The following is a 19,769-nucleotide window of genomic DNA, read 5'->3' on the forward strand; positions in this document are numbered from 1 at the left end:
TGCACAGATACATCATTTGACATCATCTTGCACTTTCACTAATTCACCCTTTAAAATTATAGCACAGATTATCTATGTGTGTTATCTGCCTGAATTTAGAATGCACGTTTTATGTTGCCCATAGTTCACTTCAAAGGAGATAACAGAAGTTACCAGGGTATACCTGAAGGTATAATGAAATTATATTGGAACAGGTATAACTAAACAGCCACATCGTCCTAATTTACAAACAAACATTGGTGCACAATTGTTTATATAGTCAATGGGAGTTAATATTTGCTATCGCACATAACCCAGGGACAGGGGGAAACCGTGTAAGTTTCTCTAACACACTAGGCCTTACAGCAAGTGCAGTCAGAATAGGAATGCCCGGTAACTCACCAGTAATCTTCATTACTCTGAGTCCTGGTCTTCCCGTTCCCTTCCTTACTCATGAGCAGTTGGCCTGGTCCACAGAAACTATTACCTAGCTGAGATCAAAATACTTCCCCCAATATGGCACTGCCTACACAGCATGCATAAAGGGGGAAGCATGTCACTAGGACATCCTGAGATTACCAAAGAAACTCATAAGAAAGAAAAACAAAAAAACTGTCACCATAAACAGAAACCAAGGAGGGAGGGACAGGCTTGGGAATGGAATGGGAAGACCAGAACTCAGAGTACCGAACATTACCGGGGAGTAGCTGGGCATTACCTCCTCATCTGTCTTCCCATCCCATTCCTTAAGCATTGTGCCCATACCCAAGGGCATGGTGATTCATCCACACTGAAACCAAGGATGATGCAACAGACATGAAAGGCAATGCAAAAAAATAGCATAAACCCCAGATCATGTGCAGCCGACAAAACATGAGAGGCAAACTGGTTGATACAGCCATCCCCAACCGAAGACTGTAGTGGGAAACCAAAGTGCGAGGAAAAGTCCACGAAGGAGCAGTACAAATGACATGCAGTGACGCACCCTGAAACAATGCCAAGGAAGAGGAAAACAACACCAAATAAGTCAAAAGGGACAAAGGAGGCACACGACCCCACCCAGAGAGACCACAGGCAACACATAAGGAAGCTAACACCCAAATGCACAGGAAATCCAAGCAGAGGCAGAGGGCCTCCAACTATAGAGAATATGTGGCAGGAAAAAACACCAAAAGGACAAATCCCTCAAGACCAAAGAAACCAGGTGTGTAAAGTAGGACCAGGTAATGCCAGAAGCACAAATGGAAGACCTCCTGTGGGGACCGCAGAGGAGGGGACAGGACTCAAAAGCAAAAAAACTCAGCAAAGAGCGAGCCACCAACAGGGAGAAAGAAGACATAACGGAAGCCCCATAAGGCCAAAATGGAGACCCACCGGGTACGAAGAAGGGAGGTCTGCAGGCCCAACAGAAAACCTCACAGGAAACAGGAGACGGATCCGTCTCCCAACACCAAGAACCACAAGAACCAAAGCTCTACCAATGACGACTGCAAGACACCATGGTCGAAGGTCCATGAGAGAACCGGATGGTCCGAGTCACTGCAAGCGAACAACCCCGAGCCAACAGTGACAACCTCACAAGAGCCAAACGCCCAGCCAGAGGTGCAGGAGAGAGGACGGGCTGAAAAGAGGACAGGCTGAAAAGAGGCGCAAGCAGCAGAGATGGGTGTATGGGAACTTGTGAAAGCAGAAAAGCAGTCAAACCCTTGACAATGGGAAACCACAGTCTCAAGACAAGTAAAGAACAATCAGAAGAACCACCACCATAACCACCTAAATTCCCTGAGGACCCGGGAAAGCAAGGGTCATGGGATGAGGAAAGCATTGAACACCCAGGTCTAACCATGAGGGACACAGGCTGCAAACAGATGATGAAGGGCCAATTCTGTTCAGGCAAACAGACCCAGCCAGGGAAGGCCGTACCAGGAGAGAAATGACCGAAAGAGAAGAGGCATACCCAGTCGAAAAGAAACCGCAGTCCCCTTCACCAGGCCTGGAACAGAGGCCGCCAGGAGATAGAGGAGACCACAAGGCCCACAAATCAGCCAATTCCCTCGAGAAAAGAGAAAACAGAGACCGGTCGACTGAGGCATGAATAACCTAGACGGCTGTCCGAACACAGATAGCACAGGCCGAAAGAGAGGAGCGAAACAAAGACAGTGCCTGCCACACCGCCATCAAAACCCTCCAATACGAAGACTGAGGAGCCCAGAAAGGGAGCATCAGCCCAGGGCCCAGGAATCCTCGAGCAGTGCCTCTCCCTTGGTGCACGCTTCGGTTTGTAAGACCATCGAAGGAGAAAGATGGAACGAGTCCCTGTGGAAGCGACAACAACCACCGGAGAAACACCCAACGTCCGGGAGCCCAGGATAGAAAGCCACTGATCCATGAGAAGCCGAAACCAGGGAACAAATGGAGACAGGCCACAGACAGACTGCAGTGCGGAGGCCATCTCTCCCAGAATCGGCATCAGAGACGGGCAGACACTCATGGTTGGAAAAGAACTCAGGATATAAGGTGGAACAGATGGGAAAGTGTCCTGATGAACATCAGAGCCAGTGGGGGCCAAGAGGGTCATAAAAACTCAAGGCATTGACAAAAAGCAGCAAAAAAGGACCTGGAATTTGCAGGACCATGAGCCCCCAGAAAAATGAAAAAAACAGTGGATCACCCCGGTTGAATAGGAATACATGAACAGGCGTCCACCAGGAGGAGAGATGCAAAAGAAGCACTCTACAGGAGTTGAGTACAGTGTAGACTGAGCTGAACCGCAGACTCATACTGTATCTGGGATCGAACAAAAAAGAAAGAAAGCAACAACCCCTCTCTTCAACACACTAAAGAACCATGGCACACCCCTTGACCCCCGACCGATGGAAGGAAACAAAAGCTCGAACTGCAGCCAATGCCTTTCAGAAGGAAAAAGGAGAGACCCCCTCCTGCACCAAACCCCTCGCAGGAAGGGCAGACCCAACTAAGGACCCTTGGGGAGGGCGTCTGTCTACAGCCACCACTACTCATCATGCCAAACCTGGTGAGCGAGTGCACCCAATGGGGAAACAGCTGAAAAGACATCCACATGAGAATGCTGTGACTTAAATCAAGGGTATAAGGAATTGTCTACCAACTGACATACATGAGAAAGCACCCATACAACATAACATGTGTAAGCGCAAAGCACACATACACCCAGAAGGGCACTGTGGTGCGAAACAACAGAAGTTTATCGCAACCCAACACAATGGGATTTAAAAGATTGACAAAAGAATAAAAAGGCTGAGGGGACTCACCTGGATGAGATCCTGGGACCCCGAGCCAAAAATAGGTCCTTACAGGAGTCGCATAAGTCCACCAATCCGCCAGACTCAGCCAGAACAGCAGAATGCAAGGGCATACACTCAGGCACAATCCAGTCGAAATCAGGCAATAAAACAATCAAAAACAACCTCAGCAGAGTGAGAGGGGTGCAGGGAGGACTACCAGAGGGGAGAACCAGAAGATGACAGTCCCCACACACCCCCTCTGTAAAGAGAAAGAAGGAGAGACAAACAGCCAGGCAACAAGGCAATGGGCCGATGCGCAAGCTGAGGAGAGATCAGAGGCCACTAAGACACCGCAGCAGATCAGCCAGAGCAGAACCCTGAACAAAAGGACCCCTCCGGACCACCTCTGGGTCACCCCCCCATGAACCCCATAAGGCCAAACACAACCCGCCTGGGGACCCAAAGTGGTGGATGCCTGGGATTAACAGCCCACCATCTCTGCAGCCATAAACATGGCACAAAGAAATTGCACATTCACCCCTCGGGGCAAGTGGACACTCATCGAAAAGTGTTCGTAGTGACATAGGTCCAAGGAACTCGTTAAATCAAACTCTAGAAGGATGAAACACTAAGTGGGCTTGCTGATAGGTGAACCTGTGCCCATGGGGTGAAACGCTAGGCACTAGAGTGGACGCAACAGTCCCCAGAACCACCAGACCCAGCCTCTGATGTCTCCATTGTAACAACAGCCACAAACTAAAAGCCCCGAGTGATCAGTATGCCAAAAACACGAGGTAGCAAAGGATACCTCCTGCACAATACTATAGGATGGCATCCGGAGAGGTCAGATGGGGCGGAGCCAATTTAATGTAACCCCCCAACGACATGCTGGGGTAAACAAAGCAGGCTGCAGCAAACCTAGCCCCTCACCACAAAGACCACTTTGCGAGTCCTGGCAAGAGGGAAATAACCAGTTGAGGGGCGATGTGTAGTTAATAAGGAGCAGTGTAATAAGAGAGGAAAGACAGAGTTGATAAGCTCGATACGGCTGCTTTTCATGTGGGGTGGGTGGGATATGAAATATGCTGCGTGAGGTTCCATACACTGAAAATGAAAGGACAGGCAACCCGTTGTTGTTCTAAAATGGATTTGTTGAACTTGAACTGATTGTAAATTTCAAATGTGGAAGTGTAAACTTTAAAATGTAAGACTTTGAAGCCTGAGGGGCAAGTATGTGACGTCAGTAGAACTGTAAAATATTTGCATGCCAAACAGATTCTTCCTTAAAAATTACAAACCTCCTTGGCAAATGACCATAAGCCACAAGCGAGACTTTGTACCCCGTTTTGTAGTCAGTAAACAGAACGTATCAAGTCGGAAACAGAGGGCCTTTTTTATCTATGGCGGAACCCCAATATACAAACCATAAAAGGTGCGGTGCTGCCGACTCTAGGCCTATGGATCGATAATGGTGTCACATTGTAGAGGGCCATTTACCTGTTACGCCAACATTGGGTTTACGGAACAAGTGCCGGTGCTCGCGCCAGAACGTGGGTTTCAGCCTTTGTATTCTATGCTGGTACATCTTACAATTTAGCTGCATTGGACAACTGTATGATTTGGACGCCGAAAGGGCCCCACTTTTTCCAATGCGATCCACAACAATAAAAGTCTGACCTGCATGTGAAACGGCAGACTTCTATTCAACGAGCTCACTCCTGTGACTCACATACGTTCTAGAATGTCCAGCTTACCGTCTTGCAGTTTTTTTAATGTGCATTTTGACCTGTTCAAATAGCTTTTATACATCCTCAGATTTACGAAAACATATGCCTACGAAAAAGCATTTTAAGATGGATGCCTGTGAGCAGCCTGGCAGGAAGACAACATTAGAGATTGGGAAGCGGCAAAGAAAAACGGAGTGTTGATTAGGAAAGGGTACGGGGTTAAATAAGAGAAAGGGTTAAAAAAGAGAGAGGGAACAGGAGCAGAGAAAAGGAGAAAAAATACTCCTTCACATGCACTGCATTCAGCAATAAAAGGAAACACCAACAGCAATAGAAACATACACCAGCCATTGAAAATAGTGTGAGACTGTAATGTTCCTGGGCGGGACAAACACAAGAGCAGGGAGGAAAGCCATGGAATCAGAAGGAGGGAACTGAAATAGACAACAAAGCTGTCCAATCATGAACGTGCTACTGACCCAAAGCCAACACTATGTACAGGTAATGTGTTGGCAACAATAGGTCTTCAACATGTAGCTACAGCTGTCTGCAGCTGAGGGCTAAAAATTAGACACAATACAGAATGGGGTCGCCAGAGATGGCATAACGAAAACAGTGCAGCGTTGCATATACCTGCCCAATACTGTTGGTTATAGCTCTGAAACGGTTCAGGTGTTGTCTGGTGCGGAGCGCTCTTTCCTGAGTACCATGGTGGTAACAGTAGCATTAATCAAGCTTCTCATCTCTTTTTTCTCAAAAACTCTGGAGACCAACCAGCCTGTCACTCAACCTCCTCGTCGCCTGAGGGGGCTGTGGCATCGCCCTGGCTTTACCCATTGGAGCCACCCCAGTCAGTTCTTTTTGAGGCCACTGTAGCATGGAACTGGTCAGTCCAAGGGCCCCTCTCTCTTTGTCAAGGCAGGTGTGCATGCCGCACAATATGCAGGGTGGACCACCTCAGCTCCAGTCTGGCTCCTACTCACAACACAAAACAACAGGCTGCAGATTCCAGATGCATAAGCACAGCCCTGCAGACGCATAGAGCGTCAGTCCATCCTCCTGTGACAATTAACACCTGTGCCGAGAGAGTCCTTAGCCGCTTCAGTGTGAAAGTGATCACCCATGCAACAATGCCCAGGTATGTGACAGGCCATGGCACACCACCACCCAATACCCAGTCAGAGGGTATTTTGTCATCTTTCTGACTCCACCACACCTCCACCAGAAAGACAACAGTATTTATGCACACATGGCTGGCAATGCTCCATTCTGCTTAGAATGGCATTTATACATTCCCAGTGGGCCCATGTGTGACATTTCAATGCCTCTGATGTGGCACTCATTTCCTTTCAGCCTTAGGGTGTCTATTAATGCAGAGAAAATTGGCATTTCTTTGGATGTCATTATGGTGGTGTAATAGTCACAAAATGCTGCTGTTTGTACTGTTCCCGTAAGGGTTCATGTATGCCTTGTGCAAAGGTTCTGACTGCTACAGTGGGTGAAAAGCAATCCTACACATGCCATTGAGTGATCCCATGTTTGCTTATAAATAAAACATGTTTCGCTTGGTTTTTCAGTGATATTTTTAACCTAAACTACTTAAGTCTGCAGCTGTAGCACCAGAGGCTTGATGTCATATCTTCAGACTTTGTATATGTCTGTTTTATGGATCACTGCAATGTAATAAGCTGCTATAATGTATGTCTGATTACAACTAATACTGAAAAACAAAAATCAGGAACAACATGTTTTATATATTACAAAGTTAATATATCAGTTTCTTCTATATTTGAAGGTCATTCAGTCAATCAAACAGCATTTGTAAAGCGCAACATTGTCACCCTAGGGGTTTCTGGGTGCTGTGTCTCCCTCGAAGAGCCAGGTCTTGAGTCTCTAGATGCTACAAAAATAAGTAATGCCTTTAGCTTGTTGAGTGCTTCGAACGTCCAACGGTCGTCGCGTGCACTACCTCGCTAGTGCTGCGCACGACCGTTGGACGTCCGAATCCCGTTAGGGCAATCGAACGTCCGCACTGGGGCGGAATGTTTGTGCGCGCTTAATTGGTTCATTTGATAGCTGAGTTGTACATGTCGCTCTCCATGTTTTTAAGGCATATAGGGATTTTTTTTGCCACAAGTGCATTGACATGGGTCTTTAGGCTGCCTGTGGACATTGTTCTGCTTCACCACCGTATGGCTCCTAAACACAGACTCGCATGACTGATCCCAGGCGCTTCGGTGGCGCAGGGATTCATCATATTCGCATTAGTGTAAAGCTGCATTTGGAAACTTTTAAGGCTTTACATCAAAGTGGTGCTGACCCAGAAACCATGCAAGAGATAGAAGTAGAAGAATTGGAGCCGCTGCAGGGGGCAATCTTGGTTTTCGGCAACTCTGGCATTGGGCAGTGCTGGCTGTAGACTCCAAAGAAAAGCTTTGGGACTCCTAATCCCTTTTTTCACAAATTAACCTACGGCAGGTGCTTAGCACACCTATAGAAGGTTGTATGTCAGATTAGTTTTGTAGGACAAATTTTCATCCTGAATGTTCTGGTAGTATACTCTTAGGTTTGTTTGCTTGAGAATCTTTCATTCAACTGAACAGGTTTGAAAGCTGATACATGTATTTATTTATTTAAGTATGTATTTATATATGTGGCTTTTTATAGAGCAAGCTTGGCCGAAGGGCGCTGGGGCGCTTTACAAAAGAACCCACAAGGAGATATGAATATTAAACCCTAACAAATAAACAAGTCAAGCATAAATCAATATACCAGCCATAGCCAGGGTCAGAACAGAATAAAAGTGGTTGAAATGCAAGGTGAATTAAGACAAAGATAATATGGCTGAAGGTTAGAAGCCAACTAATGTAGTGTAGGGGAGCCTGAGAGACAGGCAAACAAGAAGCTGAGTGAAGAGTAAGGGCCTGATTCAAAGTTTGGTGGATTGGTTACACCATCACAAAGGTGACAATTATCATGTCTGCCTCATTACAAGTGCCATGGGATATAAAGCACTTGCAGTAAGGTGGACAGGATATCTGTTACGTGTGTGATAGAGTAACTATTGCCAAACTCTAAATCATGAGGTTGAGCTTGCTATCGAGGATTTTACCCAGGGATTTAGCATAATCCATGATTACTCGTTTGCGATTGAGAAGAATACAGAAATCGATACAAGATTGTATGTCTAGACTGGCCTTTTGGGTTAGAGTATTAGAAACACAGTCTTTGATTGGTTATGTTTCTGGTGATGAATTGACATCCACCTTTGAACATTTTCAGGAGTTTTTTAGATAAATCTGGGTATTATCAGTTTATTGATGACACAGTACACCCAGAGTTTTAGGCTGTCCCTAAGTGGTTCTATATACAGATTAAAGAGAGTCAACCAAAGGATGGAGCCTCAAGGGACTCCTTCTTGCAGACTAGCATTGCTAGATTATGTGTTGCTAATCTTAACCATTCAAATTCGGTGGGACAGATAGGGGGAGAATCCATTTCAAAAACACTCTTTCAATGCCCATGCAATTCTTCAGAATGTTGATCAGGGAGATATGGTTGACCATATCAAGTAAAGTTGAGAGGTTCATAAGCACAAGTTAGCAGGACTGATTGGAATCTAGGAAATGGAATGCGTCATTCACAACTAGCAGAAGCGCAATGTCAGTGTTACAGCCATGTCTGAATCCAGACTGAAAAGTGTCCAAGTAATTGTTCAATTAGAGGTGGAAACAAAGGTGGGGAGCAACACAACTTTCAATCATCTTCCGCAGGAAAGATAGACCTCATACCAGGCAGAAGTTGTTGAGGTCATGGGTGACAGTGGAGGGTTTCTCAAAAGAGGTGAGACTTGACCAGTTTTCAAACAGTCTGGAAATACAACTTGTGTAAGCGAAGAGTTTACCAAGTAGGTATAATATTGGAACAAATGATTGACTAGGTCTTCACAAATGGTACCAGGAACTGCTGCGGTAAAGAGGTTTGACAGTTTGACTTTGGTAATGATTTTGAGAATCTAAGGCTGCGAGGTAATAATAAAGCAAGACCAGGTTGCCTGTTTGATGATCAGTGATTGCAGGAAGAGAGAGTTCAGCGAATTTTACCTTTCCAGCAAATAATTTCTCACAGTCTTCACATTTAGATTAAGGCATGTACGGTAATCAGGTAGTGGTGTGGATATCGGCCTAATAAACAACCTCAAAGGGGCGGTTTGGGTGATTATCAGCAGAGTCCAAAGGACTTACACATGGATATGAGATTATTAAAATTTCTTTTGGTTGCTCTAAACTGGGCAAGATTATTGAGACGAGATTGCCTAAACATGTTCTTTAACTTTCTGAGGAATTTTATATCCCTTTTTGAAAACCAAGGAATGCACTCGTCAAGCAGGACTATAGCTGCAGTGACATTGACTAATGTATTGCTTCAGAATTCCTAACAGTTAAAATGGTGTCATGAAATAAAAAGATTACATGCCACACAATTTGATTGATGGTTGAAGGGATTTTCAAAGTGAGAACGTGCTGTGAGTGACATTAAAGTATGGTGTTGCACAAGAGATATGGACATACACTTTTATACAATGTCCCTACTGATATGGTTACCAATACATACTGAATTATGTGTGTGGTTTTGCTCTTCAGGGGCTGTATTACAGATGGTGCCCCGGTGGCGCAACGGGTGTTTGCGCCCTCTTTGCCTGCCCCCGGGGCACTTTGGTATTATAGAAGGGGACCCACGAGCATCTGCGTCCTCTTATAGAAGTGACGCAGACGCTTGTGGGTCCCCTTCTATAATACAGATAGTGCTGGTGCACTTAAAGCACCAAGGCTATCAACTGAGGGTGTTCCCTCATTTGCATAGGGGCGTGCCCTATGCAAATGAGGGAAATCCTTTGACTCTGCACCCATATTACAGATGCGGGCGCAGAGACAAAGAAGCCCTCAGGAGGAGCACTGACAGTGCGTCATTTAAAAGGTGGTGCACTGTCAGAGCGCCTCCTGACAGCTGCCCTCTGGAGGGGTTAAAGCGGGTTCCATGGACCCCCCAGACATCCCATTGCAGCTGGGCCCAGTCACTGACTGCACCCACCTGCAAGGGGATCTCTAAACCCCTTTGAAAGTGAAGGCGGGTGCCGCCTGAACTATGAAAACAAGGAGTGGCTGCTCTGTGTTTTCACATGAATGTGCTGCCCTGGGGAAGCGCGAGTTCGCTGCTGCCCTGGGGACAGCACATACACCATAATGGGGTGCAAGGTGCTCCAGGCGCAAACAGTGATTATGTGTAATACGGCCCCAGCTGAATTGTAAGTTCCTAAAGTGCTCCTGATATGTGCTCCTGTTAATGATCTCAGAGGCGATTTGCATCCTGATCTCAGAGGTTAATAATAATTGTTCCTCACAGTAACCTATACACAAGCTGTAGTGTGTATTTTTTTGATGAGGTAGGTATGCATGTACCTGAGGTAACCTCTGCAGTGAAATATACCTGTAGGAGATCAGATATGCAGCTCTGTTACTGGAATAATATTTCTTGTGTCTCTTTCAGGAAATCGAGCTCACTTAAGGTCATACCTAGTTGTCAGGGTATTGCCACATGTAGGCCAGTTGCCAAAGGTTGGCTACCTATAAAGCACAGCCGGCTGATGAGATGCAAACAACTTATAAAAATTCAATATAAAAACAAGCCTTCTCCATCACATCCTCTACCTTATTCTCTGTGAAGTATCATCTATGATGTCTCTTTTAGTTTGCATCATGTCCTGCACAGTAACTGTAAAAACATGTTTTGAGGTATTCCCAGAGACCGCTTTGTATACTGCTATTTAGTTCCATTGACAACGGAAGACCACAACGACCCCTTATCCACAGCACTCAGCAAAAGCTTGAGCAATATCAGACTAGCCAAGCTCATCATGGAGGAGTGTGGCTCAGTGGTTAGAGCGGCAGGCCCTGATGCAGAGTTCTGGCCAGGGACCAGGGTTCGATTCCCGCCTCGGCGGGGTCTCGGGCTCAATTTCCTCTGACCTGTTAATTCTCGCCTCGGTGCCTATTCTAATCACGGGCCCCACGCTGCAACTCTGGGCAATAGCTTGCTTAGCCTCCACACCGGCCCCAACAGCGCTAAGGATGCCTGGCTTCACCCTGGGGGAGCCCAGGAGTGTACACTTCACAGGGAAAGCCAGGAGGGGTTCCACAGCGGTATGAGTATCAGCACCAGGAAGCCGTATAAGCGACACCGCAAGGTGACCGTCTGGTGACAGTGCGCTCTATAAGTACCATGACACATCCCAGAACCAACACACACCACAGGCAACACATTGGACCCCATCTTCACCACAAGCCACATCATTAAATAAAACTCTACAACACCCCTCATATGGACTGGCCACTCCATCATCCACTTCCAAATCAACATACCTCAAGTCAACATCCCTACCAGGTTTAGCATTCAAAGCCACAGCTGGGGTAAAATCACAGAAGCAGACTGGCTCAGCGTCCTCAGCATGGATCAACCTAGTCCCACAGACAACCTTGACAAAGACATCACCAAGTTGGATCAAGAACTGCGCAGACTCCCATCCAACCCAACAAGCATAGTAGATCATAAAAGCAGGCCAGCTAGTACACAGAAGACGTCAGAGACACCAAATGACACTGTAAACAGCTACAAAGGAAATAGAGAACCAGCCACACAAACCGAAAGAACTACCTACAAGGCTGCACTATGAAGCTATCACGAGTAAATAAGAGACACCAAGACAAAAGGACTACATTGAGGGAAGCTCCAACAGTTACAAGGAGATCTTCTCGATGTTAAAAGGTTTCACCTCACCTCAGCCACTGTCACCAACATCACTGCCTCCCAGCAACTCTGCAACTACCAATACAGCTTCTTCCACAACAAAATTTCTAACAAAAAAAAAGTAACATCTCACACCAACGCAACCTCAGAGAACTTGTTACTATCCTACCAAACACCAACCAAGATGGTCGCCTGACTGAATGGACAACCTTCACCAGAAACATCACAGCGGCAATCATGCAGACCATCCACTCACGAGCCCCAACAGACCCATGCCCCCACAACAACTACAACCTGGGAGCATCACCAATCAGCACCACCCTGACCCACATCATCAACACCTCCATCATGTCCGCCACTTTCCAGGATAAATGGAAACTTGCAGAAATCAATGCCCTCCTCAAGAAGCCCACAGCCGACTCGAATCAATAGAGCGAATTCCGAACCATCTCTCTGCTTCCCTATCCAGTCAAAGTGATTGAGAAGGCCTTCAGCTAGCAACTCACAACTCACCTCGGACCTCATCATCTTCTAGACAACACTCAGTCAGGATACAGAAAGAACCACAGAACTGAAAACAGCATTCATCACTGCCTTCGATGAAATTTGAATCATCCTGGACTGAGGAGAAACAACAGTCCTCATCCTGCTCGACCTCTCTACAGCCTCCAACACTGTCTACCACCCTCATCAGAAGACTCCACAAGATTGGCATACAAGGATCCGCTCTCAAATGGATCTGTTCCTTCATCACCGGAAGAGCCCAAAGGGTCAGGCAGCCATCCTTCACATCAGAGACTAAGAAATTGATATGCAGAGTTCCACAGAGATTGTCGCTCAGCCTCACCCTATTCAATATATAGATGACACCACTAACCAACATCATTTGACCACAAGCCATCACTGTACTGTCATCTCCTACTCCGATGACACTCATCTTGTTCTCTCCCTGATGGACAATAGAACCACTTCTAGACCAAATTTACCAACTGCATGACCGTGGTAGCAGACTGGATGCAAACCAACTTCCGGCATCTCGGCTCAGACAAGATGGAAGTACTGCTCTTCGGCAACAAGACTTTCCCATGGGACTTCACCTGGTGGCCATTGCAGCTAGGACCCACACCCACAGACCATGCAAGAAATCTAGGGATCATCCTAGATGACATGCTCAACATGATGGCTCAAGTCAAAGCATTGTGCACCTCCTGCTTTCACATCCTACGCATGCAGCAAAAAATCTTCAAATGGTTACCCAGGAATACCAATATGACTATCACGCAAGTATTTATCACCAGCAGGCTGGACTACAGCATCACTCAGTGCCGGAATCTCGAAACAACTCCTACACAGACTCCAGACCATCCAGAACACTGCTGCAAGACTCATACCCAAGCTCCCAAGCCACACCCACATCACACCACACCTCAAGAAGCTTCACTGGCTCCTCATTCACAAGCACAGCCAATTCAAACTTCTCACACACACATTCAAAACCCTACACATCACAGGACGAGAATACCTGACTAGCCGCATACACTTTCACCAACCCACCAGACACCTACGCTCTGCCTCACTCTCACTCGCACCCATCCCCTGCATCCGCAAAAGCAAAACTGGAGATCGCTCATTCTCCTACATCGCACCCAAGACAGGGAACAACATCCTTCAACAAATCGAAGCCTCCTCCTCACTTCCTAAGTTCCGCAAGAAGCTGAAGTCCTGGCTCTTTGTATAAGCATCTGGGGACCACACACCAACTCACTGGCTAAAAGACCTGGATACCATCCTGTGTGATTAGAGCGCTTTACAAATCAATATAATATAACATACTATAACAATGTTGCTTATGCGGTTGTGATGGGAAACATCCTTTACATTGTGGTGATTACACCGTCATGCAGTTGCAAAGCAGCGGTTACAACACAAGCGTTATATCGAGTTGCGCTGGATGGAGCTATAACCTAAGGAATAGTAAGATTTACTATTCCAACACCTTCCCTACTGTAGTAGACTGGTGTTGGAATAGTAAATCTTACTACTTCTAAGTCCAGCGCCTTCCAGCGCAAGTCATTGTAAAGACTTATGTTGTAAAGGCTGCGATGTAACATACTGCGATCATTTTGATTGCGTTGTTACATCACATATTCATTGTGATTATGTGTTGTGGATGTGTATTTACTGGTAACAAGAAGTTATCAACATGTTGTATTAATCCATCCTGCGCTCTTGTTATTGAAGCAGTTTCTTGGAACCCCTTGTTGAAAAAACACATTTATTACTCACAACCATGTGCAATTCTACATTTGAGAGCTGTAAACATCTAATGGTGTCCAGCCAACCTTTACCAGGAATAGACCTGAAGCATAAAAGTAAAAGCAAATTATCACTCAAGACAATGGGCTGGCCATTCTCCCTAGCACCTTATATAGTCATATGTGCAACTAACAAAATATAACTAAAGTAAAACTTTATCATACTTACACTAAGTTGCTTCTCATCACGTAACCATCTGTAAGATAAATCAAAACATATTAGCATAAACTAAAACTGTGAGTGTAAAAAGTTAGAAATTCCTTTCTGAAACTTTGCATAAGAATATTCTGCCCTTGCTTATAATTTCTGTATAACATATGTCAGATCTGGTATCTTCATTTGATTTAAGTTATCATTTGCAGTTCAATTCATATTATGATAACTTTGTTCTAGAGGTAAGCCCTCTTTATATGTCCAGGTATTGTAGATTTGTTTGCCAATGGGAAATTACACCCAAATTAAGACTGAAGGGGACATACCTTAGATGTTTTATAGATGGGCTAAAGTACCCGCCGGACATTATAAGGACATTACAAGTCACAGAGTAGTTCCTTTATACTGTTAATGAACTCCAAGGTGACTTTCCATAGCTTTATAAAGCACAACAGAGCTTACTTTATTCCTTATAGTACATGACCATACAATCACCCTTCCCACAGACTGCTGCAATCAGGGTGTGTTGCTCTATCATATAAAAGAAATAGAATGTTTGTAAACATGAAGAATCAAAGTAGAATCTATAGTCCAAAATTAAACACCTAAAAATATTTGTTGCAAAATATATTCGAATAAGTTTAATACAAATCCGATTTTAAAAAGCATTGTATCTCAGAATATGTAGAAGCACACAGAGAGATTCTATTGTTCCCATAGCTACCTAAAGCCTGCAAAAAAATAAACATATTGCCGTAAATATCTATGTTCTGCTGATGGTTTTTCATCTATAAAAAGAGTGCAAAAGCAGGAAAATCCAGGTTTCGTTTTCAGTAGGGGTGGTCGTAGTTCGCGAAGTAGCGCTATGCGTTGCTACGCAAAGTGCACTTCGCACTACGCGAGCTACGCGTAGCACTACGCGAACTGCGTCGTAGCATGTTCGCACTGTGCAAATGTAGTTTTCAATGATTGCACAGTGCGGACAAGCATCCGGCACTGTGCAATCATTGAAAACGGCATCTTGCACAGTGCGAGCTGTACTTTTCTGCCACTCAAGTAGATTTTTACTCAAGCTGCAGCTTTCTCAACGTGGACTGGTAGTTTCTCATCACAAGTGGTCGCGAGCATGCACGACCACTCGCAATGAGAAACCTGACCTCCCAGCGTTGAGAATCTCGCCGGGAGGTTTATTTTCCATGCTCGCGATCGGCAACTTGATGTTGCTGATCACGAACAAGGAAAAAGACTGGCGAAGATGTCATTTTGCATGCTCGCAGTTGCCAACTTGACGTTGAGGACAGCGAGCAAGCAAAAAATGACCCCTGCACTACGCTACGGTACGCTACGCTTGTTTGAACTGTGCTACGTACAGTTCGCATAGTGCGAAGTTGCGCAAACTACGCGAGCGTAGCGTAGTGCTTTGCCCAGGTTTAGTTTTCACTGTTTAAACTACAGCTTCAAGCTTACTCTGTGTTCTACCTTTCACCTTGGCTGCTGGTTCTAACAGCAGACATATGACACTAGAACTCAAATGTAATAAGTTATTACAGTTGATCGGCTATGTCATTTCTTTATTACACATGACTAGATCTGTCACAAGTCACCTATAATAAGGAAATTAGAGGCAGGCTTTTATACAGAGATTAAACGTTTCTATGTATTACAAATATATACATCTGTTTATCTAGATAATATAGAATACATGATATATTAACAAACATTTGAGAAGTTAAAAGTTTGAATTTAGGTATGATATGAAAACAACTCTGGGGCTAGAATAACTGCTGGCTATTTCAAAGGAGAATGTTCGCATTCATCACTGGCTCATACAACAAAACATCTGCTTTGAACTTTTCTGCAGAATTACGACCTAAAACTGCTTAACACAGACAGATGTTGGCAGTGTAAGTGTAGAGGTACTTATTAGAATATGGACAGTGCAGAATAATTTGTAGTGATTTTATGATAAATCTGTCCCCAGGTTTATACATTGTTGGGAGGAGAACCCGTGTTAGTTATGACTCCCCTGTTAAACCTGTGCCCATGCATAGATGTTGAAAACAGAGGCACATGATTGAGAGGGTCACTTGGGCACTCTGTTGAAACCAGAGGCACGAGTGAGGGGGTGCATTAAACAAACCTAAAGTTGGGTATCAGGTGAATAACGGGTGATTTTCACATCGTAGTTCAGAGTGAAATTTTTTATAACTTGAGCTTTGCACTCATTGTCTATTTGATGTCTTCTGGTGGAAAACATCAGTTTACTGTTACCCATCTATAATTCTCTAAGTTATGTATGTTTTCCATTGGAAAACATAGGACTAACAAGCTGCTCGAGGACCGTGAATACACGAAACGCTGGATGCCCTTTCATAGATCCTAATGTTTAAAAGGGACTTACTGAGGACGACTTAACTGCAGATAACAGCAGAAATTCACCCCACATTGAGAAAAAAGTTCTCCGGACCCGACTAATATTTAAAGAAAGTGGTTTGAGGCGGAGCACACATATAAGGTGTACCCGAGATTCTATAAGAAGTTTTTAAATTATTCATCAACCAGTGCTGGGCATGAATAAAGCCTGTGGGTTGAAAAACTCTTTTTATTCAGATCCTTTGGTATTATCTAACAATACACCATATAGGAAAGATACTACAGTACTCTAGATTTTCTTAGTAGTACTGAGACGGCTATCACGGCCCATTGGAGGTGGTGGCAAAAGTGATTTTATTTAAAAAAGGACAAATATATCTTAAAACAAAGAGAGTAAATATTGTTTGGTCTTCAGAAATATGGTTTAACAATAACTACCATTGAAACGCGTCAACGCTCTTCATAATACACAATCTGTACAAAAGGCGTGGGTCAATGAGTAGCTGATACCAGGATTCATGCCCAAACTATTGGTGGAAAACAGATGTGTAGTAAAATAATGACAAATTGAGTCTGTCTGTGTTATGTACTCTCTTTTAGTTTGTTCTATTGTGTTTTTTTTATAAATTGTATTTTAATATGTGATTGTCTATTTCATTGTGTAGATTATTGTTAATTCTACAATATTATGTATTATGTACTGGGCTTATAAAATATAGGGTCTGTGTAACCCCCTCTTTTTAATACCATCTTTATCTAAAAAGATTTTGTTTTTTAAATCGATCTATATTTGTGGAACCTTTATGGTTTATGACTGTTTGTGGGAATTACATGGTGTAATCCTGTTGTATGTGTATATGATGGATGAGTGAATAGATATTAGGTGGCATGGTAAGTGCTTATTGATTGCACATCACAATTTAGCTGCATTGAGTCCAAAGGTTTCTGGTTTTTCTCTACTGAATAGTGCCCTCTTTGGCTTAAAAGGGGCTACTCTTTGGTTATATCAATGTTTTCCATTGGAAGCCTTTAGCATGAAAAAACAGATTCCTAACCCTTTTATTGAGAGCAATGACACAGCAGGAAATAAAAGTTATTCCCACTGTTGTTACGTCATAAGGGAATACCAGGCTGCACTTACAGGGCTCTCTGGGAGATTGTCAGCACAGCACGTGAGAGCAGAGAGCACAGCTTCATTTGGTAGGGGGATGTAGGAGTGGATAGCGATAGCGGGAGACCATTTTTTTTATGTCTTTTAGGGGAGAGGCCATGATATGTATGAGTCCCCCATTGCTCCTCTGCCCTTTTGTTGCTGTAGAAATCAGGGCAGACCTCCTGGAGGAAGCATACATAGTATAACATTATAGTTGGGTAAAAAAGTGAGTAATGGATGCTTTTCACCTAGGAGTTCCAAGTGACATCTAATAAATTAGTCATGCTCGAGTTGTCTATGATGCCACTCACAACTCTTTGGTTAAAAACATCCCTGTAATTTACTGTTACCCGTTAATAATTCTACATATTATATTGAAGCCCAGATCCATATAGTATTGTGAAATGCTGTTAGCCTCTGCAACTATGCCAAAGCATGAGAAGCAAAGCGTATCTTTAACTGCTGTGATGCAATAATGGCCAATTCTGCAACTGGAGCCTGCCTTCTTCAGTCCCTGTTTATTTCTTTTTTTAAACCACCACAATGGTCACAATAGTGGAAAGAGTCGGAACTCACACACAACCTAAACATGTAGATGGTCTCTCTGCATAATGGGGATGTTTGCACCGTGTTGCTCTGAGTGGCAGAATAGACAACTTGAGAATCGTTATTGTACATTTCATGTCAATCAGAACCTTTCAGTGGAAAACATCCCTGTTATTCACAGTTACCCATCTATAATTCAATACCTTGATGCATACCTCAATGCTACTGCACAAAATTTGTAAAATTGACACTCAGCCAAACATAAATCTAATTAAAAGGCAAATATTGCATTGTTAATTGACTGCAGTGTCTCCAATAGCTGGTGCTCATACAATGGTAAAATGATGCGATGTCTGGTTTTCTTGATCTTGCATAAACCACACTACGCAACAAGTCCACTTACATTTCCCTTCGTCATTCCTGCACAGCACTTTGCTCTCATCTGTATCTTGGATGATCTCTACAGCTTCCCCCGGCTTCACAGGTAAGTCTTTGGCTCCCCATTTCTTGGTACTCATGGAGGCGCTCACATGTGCAGAATTGATGACGTTGATTTCACCATCATACTGTGGATTCAAATAAAAGAAAGGATCAAATGAAACTGATGAACAGCACTGCTCACTGACATGCATGACGAGTATTCCTAAAAATACAGGAATGCAAACACTAATTGTATTCTTACCCAGGAGTGCCCTGATATATGTATAGCTAGAACAAACCAAGATACAATTGATTTAATTTTTTACTGTACACAAATAAAGCCATGTAAATATTTTCCATTACACACTGTCACACTTCACAGAACTGTTTAGAATTTACTTCACGCTGGTAGCACCATTCTTTTGGCCTACTAAGTACAGACACTTAATACATCAATGAAACAACAGATATCGACGATAGTTTCATTTGTATTTTGATGCCCGGCGATAATCACCCTACATTCCTTTACCCCTGCAGCTGAAATTATCACCAAGGCCTCACACAAAGTCTAAGGAACATTTTTAACAAAGATGTCAACTAAAGATTCTTTGAAATGTCTGGTTGAGCAAATATAGAGAAAATTAACTTCGATGTAATTTTGAAGTTTACTTAATTATAGTAATAAGATGTAGTCTTCAACTTTTAAAAAGTTGACATAATGTAGACTTTAACTTTTAAATAGTTGATCTAATGCTGTTTGGTAAAACAGCTATGCTAAGAATTTCAACAATTAAGTTTTAATATAAGTTTGCGTTAATGAGGCTTATTTACAAAGGCATTCTGGAGTACATAAAGTATTACACCTGTAGTACCAGAGCTTTAAGTGGGCCAGGTCTTGCGGGTGCTGAGCACTGATAGTTCTATAAAGTAGTTACCAAAATGGGTCTCTATCGGTCTCTCTATTTTTACCTTCAGGGTGAAAAAAAAATCTTACTTCTGCATCGGTGCCACCCTTTACTGCTTTTAGGTCACTTC

General features: G+C 43.9%; 1 protein-coding gene across 8 annotated transcripts in view; it reads right to left on the reverse strand.

Annotated features, from left to right (window-relative positions):
• The window catches only part of FYB1 (FYN binding protein 1), a 706,027-nt gene that overhangs the window by 49,229 nt on the left and 637,029 nt on the right, over nucleotides 1-19,769 (reverse strand). For all 8 annotated transcript variants that reach the window (XM_086960560.1, XM_086960558.1, XM_086960559.1 and 5 more), the window contains 2 exons: nucleotides 18,718-18,880; nucleotides 14,258-14,285 (listed from right to left, as the gene is read on the reverse strand). In XM_086960560.1, coding sequence (XP_086816686.1) covers nucleotides 14,258-14,285; nucleotides 18,718-18,880 — 191 coding nt within the window. The remainder of the gene's footprint in view (nucleotides 1-14,257; nucleotides 14,286-18,717; nucleotides 18,881-19,769) is intronic.

This window comes from Lissotriton vulgaris, chromosome 3_1 (assembly GCF_964263255.1).
Source record: "Lissotriton vulgaris chromosome 3_1, aLisVul1.2, whole genome shotgun sequence".
Taxonomy (NCBI): Eukaryota; Metazoa; Chordata; class Amphibia; order Caudata; family Salamandridae; genus Lissotriton; species Lissotriton vulgaris.